Raw genomic sequence first — 19,588 nt, 5'->3', positions numbered from 1 at the left:
CTTATCAGTCATCAAACCCAACAACCCCAGTGCCTTTCCTCGGTTCTGTACGGTGTGCGGTATACCTGCTTTTTACCATCCACATGCTGTCACCTTTTGGTGCACGGATGTAGCAATTACTGGGAACGGGAGGGATCACTGTACCAAGGCCAGCAACAGCTTCTCGTCTCCTGGAATCAGGGCTGATCAGCTTGAAACCAAACCAAGCTCCTCTGCATTGAACACCCATGTGTTCAATGCAGAGGAGCTTGGTTTGGTTTCAAGGGGGAACAGGGAAAATGAAATCACTGTTTCAGAATTTCCTGAAATAATACAGTCTGTAATATCAAAAAAAAAATTCCTTTGGAGCATACAAACAGATGGAGAAGGACGGCCTGGAGTTAAAATATTGTCTGCATTTACTCACAAATATTCTGTAATCCACGCTAAAACACATGTGAATATTGTACAAATAGCAAGGTTACTAATGAGCTAATAAGAACTCATAAAATGCGCGTCATACCTTTAGTGTCTATGATGCCTTTTGCTCATCCTTATAGGAATGTGTGTCATGGGAACAGCCCCTCTGTGTGTCACAGGATCAGGCGTGAAAAACAAGCCCTCCAGACGACCGTCTTGTTAGAGATGAGGAGTTAGGTAGAGGGGGAGCTCTTTGGCCAGACCCAGTTCCATGGATGCAGAGACGTCCCGTGGTGGCAGTGAGAGGACAAAAGAAGGTGAAGAAACAAGGGAGGGGGGAATGGAGGTGTGGAGGGCACCGTCTCTTGAGGCCTCTGTGCGTCGCTGCCAGTGTGTGTAAATCAGCAGGCAGCTCACGGCTGCAATGAGGTAGAAAATAAAAAAAAGATAAAAATGTCCAAGTGAAATAAGAGGCAAGAAGAAATCTTTTATGATGAGCCTAAATTCTCCTTACTCTGCAGTAGATCCAGTGGCTGGCTTAGCTTGTCTTCTCCAGACGCCGTCTATCATCCCAGTGTCTGCATAACGCCACAAATTACTCAAATTACCCCACCTGCTATTCATGTAATACATATGTAATGAGTATTCTAAATTCACATGATTATCATTCACGGTATGTTAATAGGGCTTGTGTCAAATTCATTAATATGCATGTAAAATTATGTGGATTGCCAAACCAGAATGTTTGACGTTCTTCAAATGTGGTCAAATACACAGAGTCTTGGAAATAAGTTTACCAATGAGATCAAACTTGTGTTATTTGAGCACAGCACCTCTTTATTGACCTTTTTGGACAGCCAAAACAATCCAAACTCAAAGGTCTTCTGACTGGCTTTTGGATCTATCAAACGGTAAATGGTTTAGGTGCCATAGTGTGAGTGTGGATCTTTGATCTTAGATTATGTTTGTAACATATAGGCAACATCATCATCAGATTTATCACATTCAGCCCATTTTCTTTACATGTTCTTACCCGTAAGCCATTAATACAAGCATTAGCTGTTAAGTTTAAGTACAGTGCTTACAAAAAGTATTTAGGTCCCCTGGAAGTTTCCATGTATTATTGTTTTACAATTTTGAATCAGATTACATTTACTGTGACTTTTTTTACTCTGATCTACAGATGATACAAATGGTTATTTAATGTTAAAGTGAAAACAGGTATCTACAACAGTATCTAAATTAATAAACATTTAAAAGTGCTAAATACATGTTTGTTCAAAATACATGAATTCCCCAACTTTAATAGAACAAACCTAAATCTGGTGCAGCCAGTTGGTTTTAAAAGAACTTGAGAAACATTTTTAAGTAACATGAGAAAATGTCCTGCAGGTTGAGGCCAAATCATCTCAGAGAACTGCAGGTGCATCAGTTGAAACTGCAACATAATGTACATCTGAAGGGAAACCAACAGGGAAATTAAATATAGATACAGTGTATAATACTTTATACAGCTGGTTGACAAACACTACTTGGAATACAACCAAAGCAGTGATAGTTTGATTCTTATTTTCACTCACATTTTGTGTATGCATTTAAGAGTTTGACTATATTCTGAAATGTTTCTCTCCCTACACAATTGTCTGAATGCTTTTTCAAAGCCTTCCCCACATGCAGAGAAATATGCAATGCTTTTGATTTGGGGTTTTGGCCTAAAACATGAATTTGGAGGCTTTAAAACTCAGCATATGTATTTTCTGTGTAATTGGAGGATGTAAACTCCTCTGGTTGTTTCAAAAACAAAATAATAATACTGAGCATTGGTGTTGTCAATGTAACCGTGATAATCATCATATCCTGTCCATCCCATCAGCCTGGTCACTCTGTACCCATGCTCCTGGCGTACCTTGGCATGGGCCCTAAATTAGATCTGGCTCAGGGACCTGAATGTGGGGACAACCATGTAGTGATCAGCTTTCACTGGATTGGCAGGCAGTCAGCTGCAGAGAGGTGTAAGAGGTACAGTGTGGAAAGGGCTGTAATTACAGTTAGAGCATCTCTGACCTCCTCTGATTACAAACTATCCTCCCAGACCATCCAGGGTCGTTACTACTCACTACTAAGAGTAAATCAGTGGCAGACCGCTGACCTGATATTAGAGCCACAGCCAGAGAGTAAACAGGGCCGGAGTACAGAGGCTGAAGCCTTGTAAATAATCTGTGAGGAGAGCAGGAGCGAGGGCGTGGGACATGTTTATAGCAGGTGGACAAACACCTGTCACTTTGATAAGTCAGATTTATCCTGAATGACATGTCAGCACAAATAGCTCTACCCAGCCTGTGACAGCCTGGGCTGCCGACCCCACACTCTGAGACATGAGACCTGTTTGGAGCAGTGACGCAGCCAGTAAGTGAGAGGCGACAACAACAGTTTCATCAAACTAAAGTACTGGCTGTGACATGATAGTGTTTAACTTATCATCTTCTTGGGGGATGGTGATGTTCTTTAAGGCCAGAAACTGGACTTGGAGCCTCTTGTGTCTCCCATCCAGCTGCAGAGACATTACTGGCTGCAACTTGCAGAGGTCAATTAACAAGAAGCCAGAGCAGACCTGTGAGAGAGGTGGGTGTGGTGGTTGTAATAAATGACCTGTCTAGACCCATATTTACTGGCCTGCCACTAACCCTGGTTTTCAGGTCGTAATATTACACATTATATATTGAAAAATCACTGAAAGGCAGCCTCAAATTCCAGAAATATGAATTTTCAGAGCAGGCTGTCATGATGTTCGTTAGCTTTCACTTTAAATACACCATTTCTTCTTCTCACAATGTCAAAAGCCAGCAGAGGAAACCTTCATTTGTCAGCTGCCATGAGTTATGCTAACAGAAACTGACCTCAATTAAGAGTGACTTGCATTTAAAAAGTGTCTATATCAGATTTTAAGATTTAGACCATTTAATGGAATGCTGACACAGGGCAAGTTGGAGAGGTAATACATTTCCTGCAAAATGCCAGTGGATACCACATAAATAAGGCAGTGTTATCCCTGACAGAAACTCTACATGAAGCTGTGCTGTGATCTACGGCTGAAAGACCCGGTTAAAGAGCAGCAGAAACAGCTGACAGCTTGATCAAGATTACCTCTCTAAAGTGGTATAGATCAAGTCTTTAGCCTTCTCACCAACCCCAGAGGTGACGGTATGAAATGGTGATAGCACATGATAATACTCAACACGGTAGTGTAGCCATAATGTCCTGAGTTGTGTACCCACAAGGCACACATTAACAAACGTATAGGAATATTGGTTATTTTAAGTATAGATTCTAATTGGCTGTGTAAGAATAAGTATACATGGTCTAAATAGCCTATTACTATGAATGTATTCTGTCCTGAAGGGAAATGCTGTGTTATATTTCCAGCATCTTTCTCAGCAAATCAAATGTTATTTATTATTACTCAGCAGCTCAATCTATATATATTTGACCGGTTAAAAGTGTATCTTTATGGTTGCTTGTATTAATTAGAGATATTCTGGCATCATTAGTGTAATTTAGTGCTCACTAGATTAATTACATGATGGCATTTATCTATGAAACATTATATCTTGATGTTAAATTGCAATAAAAGAACCTGTATATTTTGCAGATATGGCTGTCCAAATCTAACTGAGGGGGATGGGGGTGTAGTTGACATCCATTAAGGAAATCCTTTATTGGCACATTAAAATGAGAGGCAATATTTAGCCTTACTTGCCTTTAGCAACCTAACCCATAGCCGAACATTAAAAGGAGGACTCTTCGGGGGAAATACCAAGCAGTAAAGAAATAGTTGTGTTTATGTATTAAAACAGTAACTCAACTGAAAACATGTTTTAAGTGTTAAATAATCTGCCTAAATAATGGAATAACGTTGCCATCTTCTTGATTTCCACTCTGAATATCACAGTGTTTCGCGACATCCCTATTCCTCCCCTAAAATGCATATTCCATATTCAATGTAGTATATTCGATAACTAATTATGGTAATTCATTACATCTGTAATTAGCAGAGAAGCTTTATCGCTGCACTGTACCGTAAAGAGCAGGATTTATGTTGGCTTTGAATGTCACCCAGCGGACGGAGGACGAGCTCATCACTCAACAGGCACAAAACGGAGAGACAGGAGCAGGGAAAAATAGTGGGAAGAGGGAAAGAAACATACACTGAGTTATTGGTTAATGAACACATTTTCCTTCCCATTTTCTTGCAACCTTGAGAAAACCTTGATATGGCCCCTTTTGTCTAAAGAAACCTTAAAAAGGAGCGGACTTCCCCGATAGATACAATGGTTGTAAAACGTTGGCATTTCAGTGACGAGGCTGTGAAAAGATATGTACAGTATGCATGTAACCTCAGAGGGGGTTTGCCTAGCCAACGCCACCTCGCCTGCTGTCAAACAGCCCCTCAGAGGGTGATAGGCATCCCTACTATGTGTGTGGGTGGCTGTCTTATTAGTGTACATCAGCACAGCTAACCATCTGCTCGCTGTGATCCTCTGCCCGGCAAGGTCTCTCAGGTGTCATAAAAAAAGAAAACCTGTCCCCTTGAAGCTTGGAACAAAAGTGCTGAACAGATGAATAAACTATTTTTTACAAATAAATAACTTTTTTTTTCATTTATCCAGGAAGTTATGTACATATGTTTGGTATGCATGCAGGATTTGATATTGTTAACTGAGAATGAGAATTAGAAAAGGGAAGATATTGTGATTCCATTGGATGAAATATTATTGATAAATGCACTTATTCCTTATGTCTACGCATGTAAATAGTTTATTTCCCCCAGAGAATACATTGACAAATCTCCTTTGCATTGTTTTTTAAATTAATTTCTGCTGATCATTCTGCAAACATCATTTCAAAACTTGTGTCCTGAGGAAACAAAAGAAGAAAACATGTTTACGGCATTTCTGCCTTGAGCATCTCTGTTCCAGAGGGAGTAATCATTGACCTTTGAGAAGACCTTTTGCCACCTTGTGGCTTAAGTCGCAGGTTAAGTAATACATTGTAAAAATGCTCTGAAACAACAGATGCGTTTAATCTTTATTAATCTCACCATTTGCAAATATCAAATTTGCCAAAAGCAGTGCATGAAATTGTGTGGAAAAACAGTATCTTAGATAGGAAATAAATACAAACGGGCGGTGCAACATGTAGATATTGTAGAAAAATACCCTTTTCATCCAATCAGTCTCCTACAGTTTATATGGGAGGGAATAATCCTGGAAATGACAATGTACCAGTTAAAGTAAAGTGGATTAACTACAGATTTACATTTTGATCCTACAAGTGTTAGAGCTGTGTTCTCTGCAGTCATGAGGTCTGAGCACCTTGCATGAGGAGAACCTAAAGCGCGTACAGCTCCAGCAGGAAGTCTTTGGGGACGATTCCTATCGTTCCATTCTTCTCTCCGACCCACCAGCCAAAGCCCTGGTACTCCTGAAACGGGACCGAGTGGAGAAGATGATCAGAGTGAGTCCACATCACCTTATCACTTATGTCTGTCCTCAACTGAAGACACTCTTAGTCGACTAACACTCGTACGATCTTATACAGTAGTCGATTAGTTGATTTCATTGACATAGCTTTAAAATAGAGTTTCTTCAGAATGAAGCACAAAAAAAAAGCACTACTTTAAAGCTTGAAAGAAAAACAAATCCCTCGGAATAAAAAAAAAAAAAAAGCATTAAAAATGACTAGTTAATGAAAGAAATCTTAGTAGACCAAAACAATCAATAAGTTGACTAATCCACTACAAGGGGGCAGCCATCATTTGAAGTCATGTAGTTGTCACTGAGCAGCAAACACTTTGATAAAGTAAAACAGAGTTGAGGGTTTATAACATGTTGTCTGATGGAAAAGGTACATAGAGCAGCCATGTTACTTTGGGAGCATTGAGACTGAAAGTATGTTTAACAGATAAAGATGCATAGGAAGGATATGGCGCCCTGGAGGCATATAGGTAGGATGCCAACCGTGACCCACAACGTCCCCGGTGTGTGTCCGGCAGGGACCTTTGTTTGCACGCCATGTCCCATCTCTCCCTGCTCTCATTCCCCCGTCAGCTCACCACTATTGGCCGTCATTGGCTGCAAGTACTTTCCTTAACAGCATACACAGTTGTCCATTTACAAAATCTTCTTTGTTTATTTTTCACTCCCACCTCCAAAGCAACACCTACATCGCATCAACAACTTTCCGTCTCCCGTTCCCTGTCCTGCCTCTGCACCGTCACTGTTGAGACTGCACACACATCCTCCTGCTCCACACAAAACCCCATGTGCACGGAGCACATCACACATAAATATGTCAAAGCACGACAAGTAATGGCTCCAAATGGCTGTCAGCATGCTGAAATGTGAGGGGCACAATGTGAGATGAGATCTGACACAAGAAGAGAATACCCCTCTCCCCCTCTCTCCCCCTCTGGCCAAGAGCCTGACCTCACATCAAAGTCGTCCCATGAATCAACACCGGCGCTCATGTACTAACAAGGTTGAAGGAAGAGGAACCTGCACAGTGTTTCAAATCTATGCCAAAACTCAGGCACGATGAGGGACCACATCTGTGTCCAGTTATTCCCAGGAGAGAGTAATGGATGTAAGTGATCTTATGGTAGTATTAGACACAAGTACATTACAATAAAAATAGTTATGGCTAGCACTGACCGTTGTCTTGAGATGGCCCATTTATCACGCCAGATAAAAAGGCACTTGACTTACTGTCCATGTCAAATATTTATTCACAGGACATGAATACAGTAAAAAGTTATTTAGTAGATCTAAATTATTAACAGCAAATCAAACATCATAAGAAACAAATAATGAATGAGTCTCATGATTAAAATGACATTTCACAAGCCCCCGTGGGATAATATAGCAGATTGACATGAGGCGTGTGTGTGTGTGTGTGTGTGTGTGTGTGTGTGTGTGTGTGTGTGTGTGTGTGTGTGTGTGTGTGTGTGTAAGAGAGCGAGGGTGTGAGTGCACGTTATGACTTCCTGCAGTTTGTCTTTGAACAAACGCAACACCTCATTGTGTAGTTCTGCCTGACAAATAAGTTATGCTCGAGTGAGTGCGGCACACCGCATGAGAACATGCACACGGAGCTGTGGAAGACTAATGATACTACACACTGACAAAGCACACATTGATACAAAACGTGACCATCCCATAATGTAGTTACGTGTGCCAAATGAAACACTCTACAGCTGATGCATCAGTTTATAAGCACAAACTGTAAAACAAGGGATGAGGTGAAAAGATGTGCAGGCACGATAACGAGAAAGAAACATGTTCGGACAGAGTCTACTTTTTTTAATCGACCCATCTCGCCACTTCCTTGAAGTGAGATGTTACATCTCTTGATTTGTTTTATGTGCTGTGACTTGGGGAGGGACGAGGGGGTGGTGCAGCAGAGTCGGACAACACCCAGGTCCCGACTGGGGGGTCTCGCAGCTGTAACACTACAGCTATTGCTGGCCTCTGGAATGGGGGAGGGACACAGGGTAGAGGGGAAAGGAGAATGGGGAGCGACCGGGGGTGTGGGGGGGGAAAGGAGTCAACTGTCCCTTGAGCTGCAGCTGGCTGCTGCAGTCCAGACAGGTTTTATGGTCATTGCCCCCGCAGCAGGCCACAACCCCCAACACCAAGGTTTCAGCTAATGGCACTCCCAGTCTGAGTGAAAAGGCAACTTGATTCTTGGTCCTTTTCCACACACGAAGAAGGAGTCATAAACAGGCATTTGGCCGATGAGTATTGATGGTGTCTGTCTGCTTTGTGCATTTGTTCCCTGCAATTAGTGCCGAATCAATTAATCAAGTCACTGGTCAACAAAAGAGTAACAATTTTGATCATCCATTATATTTGCTCAAGTCATTCATCAAACAAAAATGCTAAACATCTGCATTTCTTGAATGTGAAAATGTTACGCCTTAAATTTTGATTTTGTACAGATGGGCTGACAATATGTTACAAGATGTCAGTTCACGCTGTGGCATTTAAATGTTGGCGAGTATTTTCCACTTCTTTCTGACATTTTATAGACCAGATAAATCAGAAGAAGAATCAATAATGAAAATATTGTGTTCTTACAGACTACGCCACATGCTCCAGACTGAAAAATACAAATTAATTATTGGTCGAAATTCTAATTCAGGTTTTTACATAAAAATTATTATATTAGTCACGATTTTTAAATCGTCATGGCTTTTATATACCACTAGATGGCAGACTTGAATTTGGCAAAGGACCTGGCCAACTGACAACAGTATATGTCTCAGTTGACTTCATGCTTCATAGAAAACAAACCAGACAGGAAATATAGCCAGTGGTGCACATTTCACACAAACCCCCAAGGTGTACATGCATCTGAAAAATATTAAATGCCTTGACTTATTTGCAGTGCAATGTTCAAAAACAAGCTTGTTAAATGTATCACATCAAAATCTAATTCCAGTTTCAAATAAACCAGTTAAGCACAAAAGGACTCCTGTTTAGTTACATAATATATAGTTCTCAATACCTGGCGCCCGCAGCCAGCCGACAAGCCTCGGAAATTGTGCGTCCACTACACGTCCTCACCTGCTCTGAAATAAAGTGGCGGACTGAGCCTGGAGAACACACATTCCTATTTGGCGAGGTGCGAGAGACGTCTGAGAGGTGTGTGGGCTGAAGGCTGCTCACCGCCTGGCACGGCAGCGGCGGCAGCGTGCTGAAACAGTGCAGATGGAAGTGATGGAATGGCGCTGTGTGCCAGCTAAGCTCAGCCTCCGCCAGCAGCACTAAAACAGTTTCCGTTGTGACACAACTAATCCCCATCACTGTGAGAGAGAGAACCTTGCGCCTCTCACCGTCAGCTGTCCACCTCCAGGCGGTAGGCCAGGGGCTGCCAGTAAAGGATATGAACAGTCGGTTCCTCTGAGGGCCTAGAAATAACTCACTTAGGTGGTCTTGAGGCCAGTAGAACCACTAACCCCATCTCATAACATTGATTTCATCCTGGTTACATCTCATCATGGGACAAATCAATGTGTTACCTCTGACCATACCTTGCTCAGTATGTAGATGGCATCTCCACGCTTGAAGGACAACTCATCTGGGTGGTCCCCTGCACAGTCCCATAGGCCCTGGTAGAAGTTGGGGTAGTCTGTGCTTTTATCAACTGCATGGAAAAGGGGAAGAGATTAGGTGCTGTATTTTCTACTGAGAGTGACAACAATACGTGCACATGTCAGACACAGCAGTGCTTGTTTGTGTGCACATCCAACAGGAGGCAGTGGAGAGCCTAAATTAGAAGTGGAGGCAGACAGTAGCTCTATGCCATGTTCATGTACTAGGCATTGAGTATGTTCACACTGGCAAAGGGACACAATGAAGTACCTTTAAAACAGTAAGTTTGCAGACTACAAAAACTTTAGATGAAGACAAAACATTCCCATGTAGGGTTAAAAGAGGAGATGTCAAGGCTTCATAATGCGTCATTTCTTTGGGGTAAATCGCGTTCACGCAGTCAAATCTGTTCTACACTTGGCTCATTAGCTGGCGCACGATTGTAGAACATGAGGATGAATTCATCGAGGAGTGAGCCACAGCAGCCTACTTTACGGGTGAGGATTACCAGTCTGCAATCATTTAAAGGATGTTATATAAAAGACCATAAACCAATGCTTTGTTTTTATTAACGTTATACTGCCACCATCCAGTCAAGTGTAACCCTCCATCATCAGCTCCAGTTACGATGCGCGTGTGCCTGCAGAGCTCAAGACCGTGTCCCAGCTTTCATTCTTAGCCTTAAACATTCCAGGAACACCTCTGAAAATATAACAATTGTAAGCGTTGTCCATGTCTGGAATAATTAGTTGTGACATTGTAAAGATGATTAGTTGATTGACAGAAAATTAAATCTGCAAACGATTCGTCAAGACATTTTTTAAAGCAAAAACGTATTGCCTTTCTATTGTGAGGATTTACTACTTTTCTCGGTATGATATCAATTACTGGGACTGTTGGTCAGACAAAACAACTCATTCAAGGATGTCACCTTTTGTTAATTGTGATTTACTTTTTACATTTCGTAGATAAATTTATTTATCGATAATGACAACAAATTATTAGCTGCAGCTGTATTGTTGTATTATTGGTTGTTTGTCTTTGCACCGCAGATGTATTTCATCCTTTTATGTTACTATGAAATAAAAAGGATTTTTTTGTTTTACTAATTGAAACGAGAAATATAACATTATAGTAGGCTGTACACAATTAGTAAGTAGCAGCTAGGTTCTTGATTGTTAATGTTTCCAGGTCTCAGACTATTTATTGATCCGAATTGGGACCATTTTAGGTTTCTAGGCAACCCTTTGGATGTGTTAATGTTGTGGGAAAGTTTAAATAGATAAAGTAGATAGAGACGGTATGCCATTTTTGCACAACTTTAATACGTCACTAATTGCTAAAGGAAGTTGGCCAATTCGGCCAACAGTTATTTCCAGCATTGAGTTAACGTTCACAGAAACTTCCTCTTTAAAAGTCACTTCTTCCTCTAACTGCAGCTTAGAAGGTTGAATTATAAGTGCCAGAATGTTAATTTGTTGATCACAGTTCCACACTTGAGCATATGTGGTGAAAGTTACTAGACTCTAATTCACAAACTAAACATTTCACTCCTCTGTGCAGAACAAACACACGTGGCTGTGCTTTACCTGAAGCAGGAGAAGCAGGTTTGCTGGCTGGCTCCAACTTTGGAGGAGGCTTTGCTGGAGTGGGCGTGTCCTCCTCTGGAGAAACAAGACAAATGTATTTATGCATGAGTGTGTGCTATGTTTAAGGGTTATGATTACCTGTCGCAGAGAAGAGTGCACTGGCATAAAATTAACCCTTTGAAAAACATTATTAAAACAATATGAAAGAGGCATGCAATTTGTCTATGTTCTGAAGGACAACAGAGGTCATCACATGATCCAACGTGTGGTCGGACCTGGGAGCTCTTCATAGATGTCTTCGTCGATCAGCTCAGACTCAACTACATCTTCTATGGGTCCAACATCGTCGTACACTTCCTGGTCCTCCTCTTCATCTTCTGGGATGATGCCCGTCATATCTACAAACAAGAAGTAGTACATTTGACAAAAACTCTTGTACAAGTACACTGTACTTGATGGAAATAGTGATAGTTTTTTGGTTTTTTTTTTTAATTCATGAAGAAACCAATGTTTCTAAACGTAGAGCATAAAAAACCTGATGATTGAAACAGTTCAAACCTCTCAAGACAAAGTCTATCTGTTTCACCCATTCCTCCGCCTCTCTCAGCGATGACGCACAGAACTATGATGAAAGAGAAGAGAAATGAGAACTGCAGTCAGTGCAATATGCAGTTCTACATATATTAATTAACATAAACAAATAATACTGCATTTATGCATAGTAAAATGTTCCGCATGGAAGAGCCTGAATGTTAGAAACACTCATTTAGACTTTTTAAATATGCATGTCAGGTTGAGCCATTGCAAAGGCAGCAGTGTCAAATGAATGAATAGGTTTTTTTAACTAACGACTTAATGAAATTCACGTACACACATGCCTTGCCAGGTTTTAAACATGGTACATCTCAAGCCCACATTAGTTTTTCTGACTCAAATCATCACCAAGACACGAGCGCACCTGATAGACTCGCTTGTCTGGAGCCGTTATTTCAAAGCAGCAGTCTCTCTTGGAGTCTTTTCGTAAGGTGCTGTTCATTTTGACAGTGTACCCATCGATACTGAACTCCCCCTTCTGCTGCTTGTCTGCTTACAGGGAAATAAAACATCATTAATGGTTCAGATATAACTGCAATGTCACTTTCAAAAGCAGAATGCCAAATGTCCATCCACTTTAAATTTCTCAAACAGTATACTGTGACTCATAATAGAAAAAAAAAAAGAAAATGGAGGCACCTTTTTCGTTGCCATAATAGTAGAAGGTATGATGACTTAGAGCGCACCATCTCTTCTGCCACTCTGTGCCAAAAAAACTGTGATCTGAGGAAGGAAAACCAACAATAATCTCAACATAGAATAGATGGATCATTTTCTGGTTTATTTAGGGGGCAATCAGAGCTGTGTGTATGTCAAAGGGATTCTGGTTGTTAGAGCATGTGATATCCTAGTTGTAGTGGAGCTGATATTTTTGTCTTTACAGTTAATAGCCTGCGTTTTGTTCACATCCTTGAAGTAGGCCTTGAAAAGTAAAAGCAAAACATCAATCTGTTTTTTTAAATGAATTTAAGTGTGCGACATCGTTACCATTATGCATCTCCTCATTAAAGCACCCACCCTTTCTACGCTTCTCAAGGTATCCCGCTTTAAAGACAGACGTCAGGTCCTGAGCCGCCACAGGTGGGGACTGATGAGCACCTGGGGAGGAGAAGTGTTTAATACATAAAAGTGAAAATTGAATTTGTTTTAAAATGTTTGAACATTAACAGATGGGTTTCTGACTAACGTCCCGTGTTAGGTATAGGTATATGTGTGACTGATGTTTAAATAAGTAGTAAAAGCTATGGAAGCTTCACCAAGCAATATTTTGCTTCTCACTGGAGGACATTCCTCTTGCAGCATGCAACTTCAATGCAAATGTTCAACTGCTGTGTCAGAGTTGCTTTGTGTGAAAGAGCAGCCATAAAACTGGCAGCTGCTTGCCGCCCATAAACTCCAGACCCCTAATAGCCACTTCACAAGGACTTCCCTGATACACTAGTTATCCAAGTAAACACAAAATCTTGTATATTTCCACGATGGAGCATACAAGGTTAAAGCTACTGTATATCGAGGCATGTGTTTGCTCAAACTACCACCATGTTCAGTCCCCAGATCGTGGCTGAGAACCATAAAGCACGCTCTAGCTGTCAAAGCGCTGGGGTGAAAGAGGTGGTGGGAGTAGCTGTTGTGGCCCCCAAATTGCTTCCCAAGTATGTTGCTAAGTTACAGTTGGAATGCCTCTCTCATTGTGCCACTCAAAGTCACTTTCTCCAAGGAGTAGACCCAAAGATTTGTATATGTTCATGCCGAGATGCAATTTTAATAATTGAAATCCAAAGCTTGTTATAGTCCACTTTTGGATGTCTGTCAAGTCCTGGTGGCTTACCTTCAAACGCCTCTTCATCCTTGTCTGCGCGCTCCGACTGCAGCGACCCTCCATCGTTGTTGCTGTCCACTTCCTCGTCATCATCGGAGTCATCTCCACCTCGAGTGCACAAAAAGTGCAGTAAAATGTAGTTACGGTGCATGCTATATTGTAATAGAGTGGGTCCCGACTTGTTGTGCGATTCTATGAGGTGTGAGCATTTTATTTGAAGAGTGATTTTCCCTTTTCAGACCGGGTTAAAAGCACACTACAGTATTTCACAAGCAAATAATAGAGACATGTCTTTGAAAATTAGATTACACGTTTCAAGGGGTTTGTCCTGATAAAATACATTTGCCTCATCGTGTGACTCCTTAGATTCATGCTGCGACCTCGTGTGTGGGTCCCGACCCCCAGTTTGGGAACCACTGGTATATTAAGTTAAGTGTAAGACAAACACTCACTTTTGTCCTTGAAATCGTGTGGGAAACTGTTGGGGAAACAGTAAATGGCTGTTAACAACTTTCACGTTTGGCATTAGCATCTTTAAAACCAATATCTGATGAATATGCAAACAGACAACCTACCCCAACTTGACCTCTTTAATCCGCTTGATGAAGGCATCCTTCTTCTCTTTTGCCTTCTTGCTTAGATGTTCCCCTTTTAATCCATCACAGAGAAAATATTCTAGGTCTAGGAGCAAAAAAAAAAAACACCACCAGGTGAAACATTCATACAATCAGGCCCAGTACTGCTGGAGATCATACTCCGGCAGTTCGCATGCTTTGGCGTATTGTTTGATATTCATCAGCATGAATGGAAAAGCACCAGTTCTGAAGTGGACGGAAGCAGTTCACATCCAACTAAAAAACTAGTCCTCCATACTAAGTCTGCGCTTCCTCTTTTTTACAAAACGGTCTCTGACTTTGTGACACGAGCCCCCGCAGCACGAGGGAAACAACCGGCGTGGGCGAATACACATTATGTTATGAAGGTTTTTACCTGAAAGTAGCGTCGTGAATTCCTCGGGAATCGCACGCATCGTCATGTGTTCAGTGGACCGTCCGGCGAGGGGAACTTCACGCGACACGGAAGCAACGATGAGTTCACGGACACGGAAGTTAATCCGTTGATTATTTATAACTGACCACACAGTTCCGCACTGAAAACGGCCTGGTATTCAACATGCACACGTGGGTTTATTAGTCTATCAGCTTTTGTGTGTATACATATATATATATTTATGTTTGTGTCTGCTACTGTTGACGGGGAGTTGATGCTTTAATGGAGCAACGAGTCTTTACAGACTAATAAAGTCAGCGGAAAACGCATGATCATATTTTTGATTGATTCCAGATCATATTTATCTGGCACTTACGTCCGTGACTGACTCACTGGACACATTGGCAGTGTCTTTTTAAAAAGGATGCATGCACTTTGGATTTATGAATATGTTAACATTGTAAATCAAAACAGGGATCATTAATAGGCTTCGGCAATTACTGTTCTGCAGGTTTCTCTGACAGTTCTTCTTCGCCATTGAGCAACGTGGATGTTTGAAAGAACCGTTGCCAATTCTGCTACACTGGTTTATTCCTGCACATTTTAAATATGTGCATCGTTTGCATCTCTTTTGTGAGTCCGTTTGTAATCAGTATCTATTTATTGTACAATCAATGACCAACAGAATGTTCCCTTCCTGTCTGATGCAATCAATGCACCAGTACAAGTAAAATAAAATAACTCAGCTGTGTATTCAGTGAACGCAGCCGGTTGTCATATTGTTTATAAAGGTGTCAGTCATTCACGACTCATCTTTTGACAGGAAGAATCACCCAATCCAGGTTTTAAACTGAGCCTTTGAACTGTATCGCCTGTTGTGGAGAAATGAGACAGACATGTCAGTGCAGCTCTGGAGGGGCTGTGTGAAAAGCTTTAGCTCGTACTTTAGCTGCAGGTGGTGGACGTGTTTGTCAGTGCTGCCACACACACACTCACGCACACACACGCATACACACACACACACATATACACACACATATACACGCACACGCACACGCACACACACACACACACATACACACACACGCACACACACTCTTCTCCTTTATTTACTCCAGTTTTAGACCAGCATTGGGATTCACACCCACACAATATTGATTTGTAATTGTCTATCTGCTGTCCTTCTTAATTGTCAGAGAGGAAAAGTTGGTTTGATGATTGAAATCCAAAGATAGTTCATGAAGAAAAAACGTGATGTACTTTTACTTTTCCGTCCTATATACTTTGGTTGAGTGTGAACATGCTATGGGTGTTTATTCAGAATAGTCCTGAGAAAAGGATCAACAGCACTTTAAATCTGTGTGTCATTGTCATGAAATGTATGATTGCGTTCCTCAGCTAAGATCATATTCTGCATGAATATTATTGTTTCTGCACACACATAACTTCCTGTTCCGAGTTATCAGAGTAACCGGTACATTCTTTATGAGCCACAAATCCTCAGAGGTCATTCAAAACCTGACCCCCTCCTGACCTGGCAGTAGTTCCTCCCAGCTTGGAGAGGAAAGGAGAGCCAGCTTGACCTTTGACCCGTGTGTGTGTGTGTGTGTGTGTGTGTGTGTGTGTGTGTGTGTGTGTGTGTGTGTGTGTGTGTGTGTGTGTGTGTGTGTGTGTGTGTGTGTGTGTGTGCGTGTGTGTGTGTGTGTGTGTGTGGAGAGGGTTAGGGATCTGATGGCAGTGTTGTTTCCTATTTCCCATAAAGCATCATCTCCTCCTTGCAATTGGTTCTTTTCCTTTTATCACTCATTGCATGTTTATGAATCACTGGATGATCAAGTTGCTCAAAGTCACTTAACTCTTTCATATAATTATACATAATAAAGAAATTAGATAATAAAATTAATGAATGTGATGATTAATGCAATGAGTTGTAGAATGTGGAAAATGTGGTACAGCATGGTGTATCCCATGTTTTATTTAAAAGAGACTAGCAGAGTGTGCTCAGGAATAAGTGGACTGCATTTTTTTAATTTTTGTGGACTGCATTTTTTTAATCTCCTGTAGACTCTGTAGACACTGACATGCTGACACTATTTAAAATGAGCTCAGTAACTAACCAAATCGGACTTTCTCTCTGCCTCCTGGGCCTTCGAGACTTGTCCTATATTTTAAAAAAGGTTCACAATTAGCCATCACTTAGTACCGTATCTCAGTAGAAATAGTAGTTCACCACCTCGCCTCATCTTTTTAATTATTGCTGCGAGGCTCTAATTCCAACCGCACAATCCTGAGATATACGGAGCTATGAATCACGTCGCCTGCAGACTGTGGTCAGAATAATTGATCAGCGTGATTGTTAATCTTGTGATTCCTGGAACAATCTCTGACTTTTCATCGACCAATTCCCCTAAAGATTTAATATCAGTATCCTAATTTAAAAAACAGCGACTGTGATGTGCGCTTTATCGAGCCGAGGCTCATGGTGGGTGTGAGGGATTCCTGACACGGAGTCAATTTGGACCATGTTAACACACATTTACCTTCATTAAAACAAATTATACATTAATTATGCGTATCTGTATGTGTTTGCTACTGTTTTACGGGCAGAACAATGTTAATTCAAATTGCAACCTAATTAGGAAAAAAGTATTTATTGAATTAACCGGATATAATTTGATAAAAAAGTTTTGAAAAAACACAATGGTGTATAAAGCGCGATTCTAAAACTATTGTATTACACTGGATCGGGCTATAAACAAGCACCATCAGTGCTGTGAGTTTTATAGGCAATAAAATTTTTAATTAGAGAGCCAAGAAAAGTCACAGCTTTTGGCCTGGGACTCCTGCAACTCAATGTGGTTCTTTTTCTGGGTTTCAACATGAGGGGGCAATGAATCTGCCTTTTTCTCGTCAGATAAATCACCGAGGTTTGTATACTAGAAGCATGGTCACGTTGAAAAATAAATAGATTTCAACTAAATCTATATGAAAATGAACTACATTTTTAAAAAACTGCGGGCTGCAACTTATTTCACTTGCATTTGTATTCCATAGTGCTCATGGTCACTTGCTATTTGTTTGAGGAAGTTTGAGATTATAAAATCAATAGTTTCCTCACAACATCAGAATATAATTCTGAAAATATCCTGTGGCTTTTAATTAAACAGTTTATAGTGTCCTTATGTGAATAATGTGATAAACTATATTCAGCGTTATGAATTATGAATTATGCATGACAATAATTAAGTTATCCCTTGGCCGCCGATATTTTTAAATATGTATGTTTATGTTTAACTTTCTCACAGTGAAATAAGACAATAGCGCTGCTGTTTCCGATCAATGTAAAGCTTTATTTGAAGAAAAATATTATGCTCAGTTATAGTCGAATCCATAAAACTAAACTCTCCTCTTGCTGTCCATGATAAATAGCTGTGTTGTTTTTGCTTTAACTTACCTTATTTATGAGATATATTAACGCTAAAGCTTAGTACCAAAACTGCACACAAGTGTCTGAATTCAAATAAAACATGTTGCAATATTTCAGTAGCTCAAGTTTTGCAGGTCGATTGTTGTGAGTGTTTCTGAGAAGAGGTCAAATGTTTCGGATGATAACGACAGGGGACTTTGTGCCGAATCTGACCAACTTGGTGAGAAAGAGGAGGAGGAAGAGAAAACGTGGAAATCCTGCAAAGACACGTCCAGGCCCGGGGAATGATCATTGTCCGGGCCTATTGTTGACACGCAGATGGGAACAGTGGGTGCCGGGTTGGGGAAATGTTTCAGATTTTTCTCATTGCTGTTCAAAGGCGTAACCGTCGGGCTTTGGTTCTCTCCATTGTGGCAGTTGTGACACTGTTGTGAAGTTAAGGTATTTTGGTGGAAGTAGCTGTCCCTCTCCAGGAGCGTCCCGGCCGCGCTGCTGTCCGCCGCATGCTCAAACTCATCCTCCGGCCCGTCGTCCAGACACGTGTATTTCCCCTCACTGTCCCGGTTCTCCTTGCAGTGGGTCTGCCGCTTGTGCTTCATCCTCCTGTTCTGAAACCACACTTTCACCTGCTTCTCTGTTAAATCCAGCAGACAAGCTATTTCCACTCGCCTCGGTCTGCACAGGTATTTGTTAAAATGAAACTCCTTCTCCAGCTCCAGAAGTTGGGTGTTGGTGTACGCCGTCCTCAACCTCCGGGATGCCCCTCCACCGCCAACAGGAACCTCTGGCACCTCTGGAGAACCTACACAAATAAACCAAAGATTATATTTTTAATCAGACACATTAAATACAAACAGTTGTGTGTGTATGTGTGTGTGCGTGTGTGTTTGACACAAAAACAAGCTCCATGGGGTGAAACTTGTGGCAAGCAAGCACCGGGACTGGGAAGATTTATGGGCCCCAGACAGAATATGATGGGTCTGCGTGGACAGGACAGGACGGAGGGTGAAGATTAATGAACATGCCAGCTGCTGGACCGTGTAAGAACAATCTATCACTCTCCATTACTGTCAAACATTAACACTCTTACACTACATCACAAGTCAGTGCGTTACTTGATGAGATTAAGCATGCTTAAATCAAAATCCTATATTGGCTTAAAGGGACGCCCACGTTGCAAAAGGCCCGGGATGCAGCTCCTCGCTGGGGGAATCCTCAGACAACCAGGAGCCTTTTGCATGGAGGTTATTAATCATCACGTCTTGCCTTGGGGGGAGAAGTATGGCGAGGAGTCAGCCGTCGCAGCAGCAGCAGCAGCAGCAGCAGTCTGATTTCTCTTGATGCTTTTCTTCTCCTTCATCCACGGGTACTCCGGGGGCAAGGATGCAGCTTCCAGCGGAAGCTTTGAGCGGCTGTGGCGTGAGTGGATGCCCGGGTTCAGGCCGGGGATGGTCTGCTCGAAAGGAGGAGGAATCAGTGTCGCCTGTGAAAGCTCCGAGCTCTTGATTGATGAACTTTGAAATGCATCACCGACAGGGTTGGCGAGTGATGTCAGGCACTCTGCGAGCGACGGCTGGCTGTTGATAAAACCACTTTCTCGCCCAAATTCGTAATTCAT

At 41.5% G+C, this 19,588-nt stretch overlaps 2 protein-coding genes and 1 long non-coding RNA gene across 4 annotated transcripts; 1 reads left to right on the top strand and 2 right to left on the bottom strand.

Annotated features, from left to right (window-relative positions):
* Nucleotides 1-5,460: 5,460 nt before the first annotated feature.
* skap2 (src kinase associated phosphoprotein 2) lies at nucleotides 5,461-14,678 on the bottom strand. 2 transcript variants are annotated; one of them, XM_034553491.1, is made up of 12 exons: nucleotides 14,544-14,678; nucleotides 14,129-14,234; nucleotides 14,006-14,031; nucleotides 13,563-13,661; nucleotides 12,752-12,832; nucleotides 12,374-12,457; nucleotides 12,099-12,226; nucleotides 11,699-11,762; nucleotides 11,416-11,538; nucleotides 11,141-11,215; nucleotides 9,491-9,603; nucleotides 5,461-5,880 (listed from the first exon to the last, which is right to left on the bottom strand). In XM_034553491.1, the coding sequence occupies exons 1-12, from the start codon at nucleotides 14,587-14,589 to the stop codon at nucleotides 5,788-5,790; spliced, it is 1,038 nt and encodes a 345-aa protein (XP_034409382.1). In that variant the 5' UTR covers nucleotides 14,590-14,678; the 3' UTR covers nucleotides 5,461-5,787. The 2 variants fall into 2 exon arrangements, with proteins under 2 accessions (XP_034409382.1, XP_034409383.1); XM_034553492.1 differs by having other exon boundaries at nucleotides 12,099-12,223.
* LOC117745272 lies at nucleotides 9,727-11,422 on the top strand. The gene is made up of 3 exons (XR_004611221.1): nucleotides 9,727-9,831; nucleotides 9,981-10,048; nucleotides 11,115-11,422. It is a non-coding gene; the product is annotated as an uncharacterized LOC117745272 (long non-coding RNA).
* A 3,405-nt stretch (nucleotides 14,679-18,083) lies between the features above and the next one.
* Nucleotides 18,084-19,588, bottom strand: LOC117745351 (homeobox protein Hox-A2b-like). The gene is made up of 2 exons (XM_034553617.1): nucleotides 19,254-19,588; nucleotides 18,084-18,783 (listed from the first exon to the last, which is right to left on the bottom strand). Exons 1-2 carry the CDS (start codon nucleotides 19,586-19,588, stop codon nucleotides 18,084-18,086), a joined length of 1,035 nt encoding a protein of 344 aa, XP_034409508.1.

The sequence above is a fragment of the Cyclopterus lumpus genome, chromosome 16 (assembly GCF_009769545.1).
Source record: "Cyclopterus lumpus isolate fCycLum1 chromosome 16, fCycLum1.pri, whole genome shotgun sequence".
Taxonomy (NCBI): domain Eukaryota; kingdom Metazoa; phylum Chordata; class Actinopteri; order Perciformes; family Cyclopteridae; genus Cyclopterus; species Cyclopterus lumpus.
The sequence above is the reverse complement of the archived record's forward strand: the minus strand, read 5'-3'. Positions and strand labels throughout refer to the sequence as shown.

Bases quoted from the DNA above. Each gene is read 5' to 3' on its own strand.
- skap2 (XM_034553491.1), bottom strand. From the start codon at position 14,589: ATGACGATGCGTGCGATTCCCGAGGAATTCACGACGCTACTTTCAG. The intron at 11,763-12,098 runs GTGCGCTCGTGT...CTTTCATCATAG, and splicing joins CAGACAAGCGAGTCTATCAG to TTCTGTGCGTCATCGCTGAG. The intron at 11,539-11,698 runs GTTTGAACTGTT...TCTTGTTTGTAG, and splicing joins GATAGACTTTGTCTTGAGAG to ATATGACGGGCATCATCCCA.
- LOC117745351 (XM_034553617.1), bottom strand. From the start codon at position 19,588: ATGAATTACGAATTTGGGCGAGAAAGTGGTTTTATCAACAGCCAGCCG. The intron at 18,784-19,253 runs ATACTTCTCCCC...TAATCTTTGGTT, and splicing joins GCGACGGCTGACTCCTCGCC to TATTTGTGTAGGTTCTCCAG.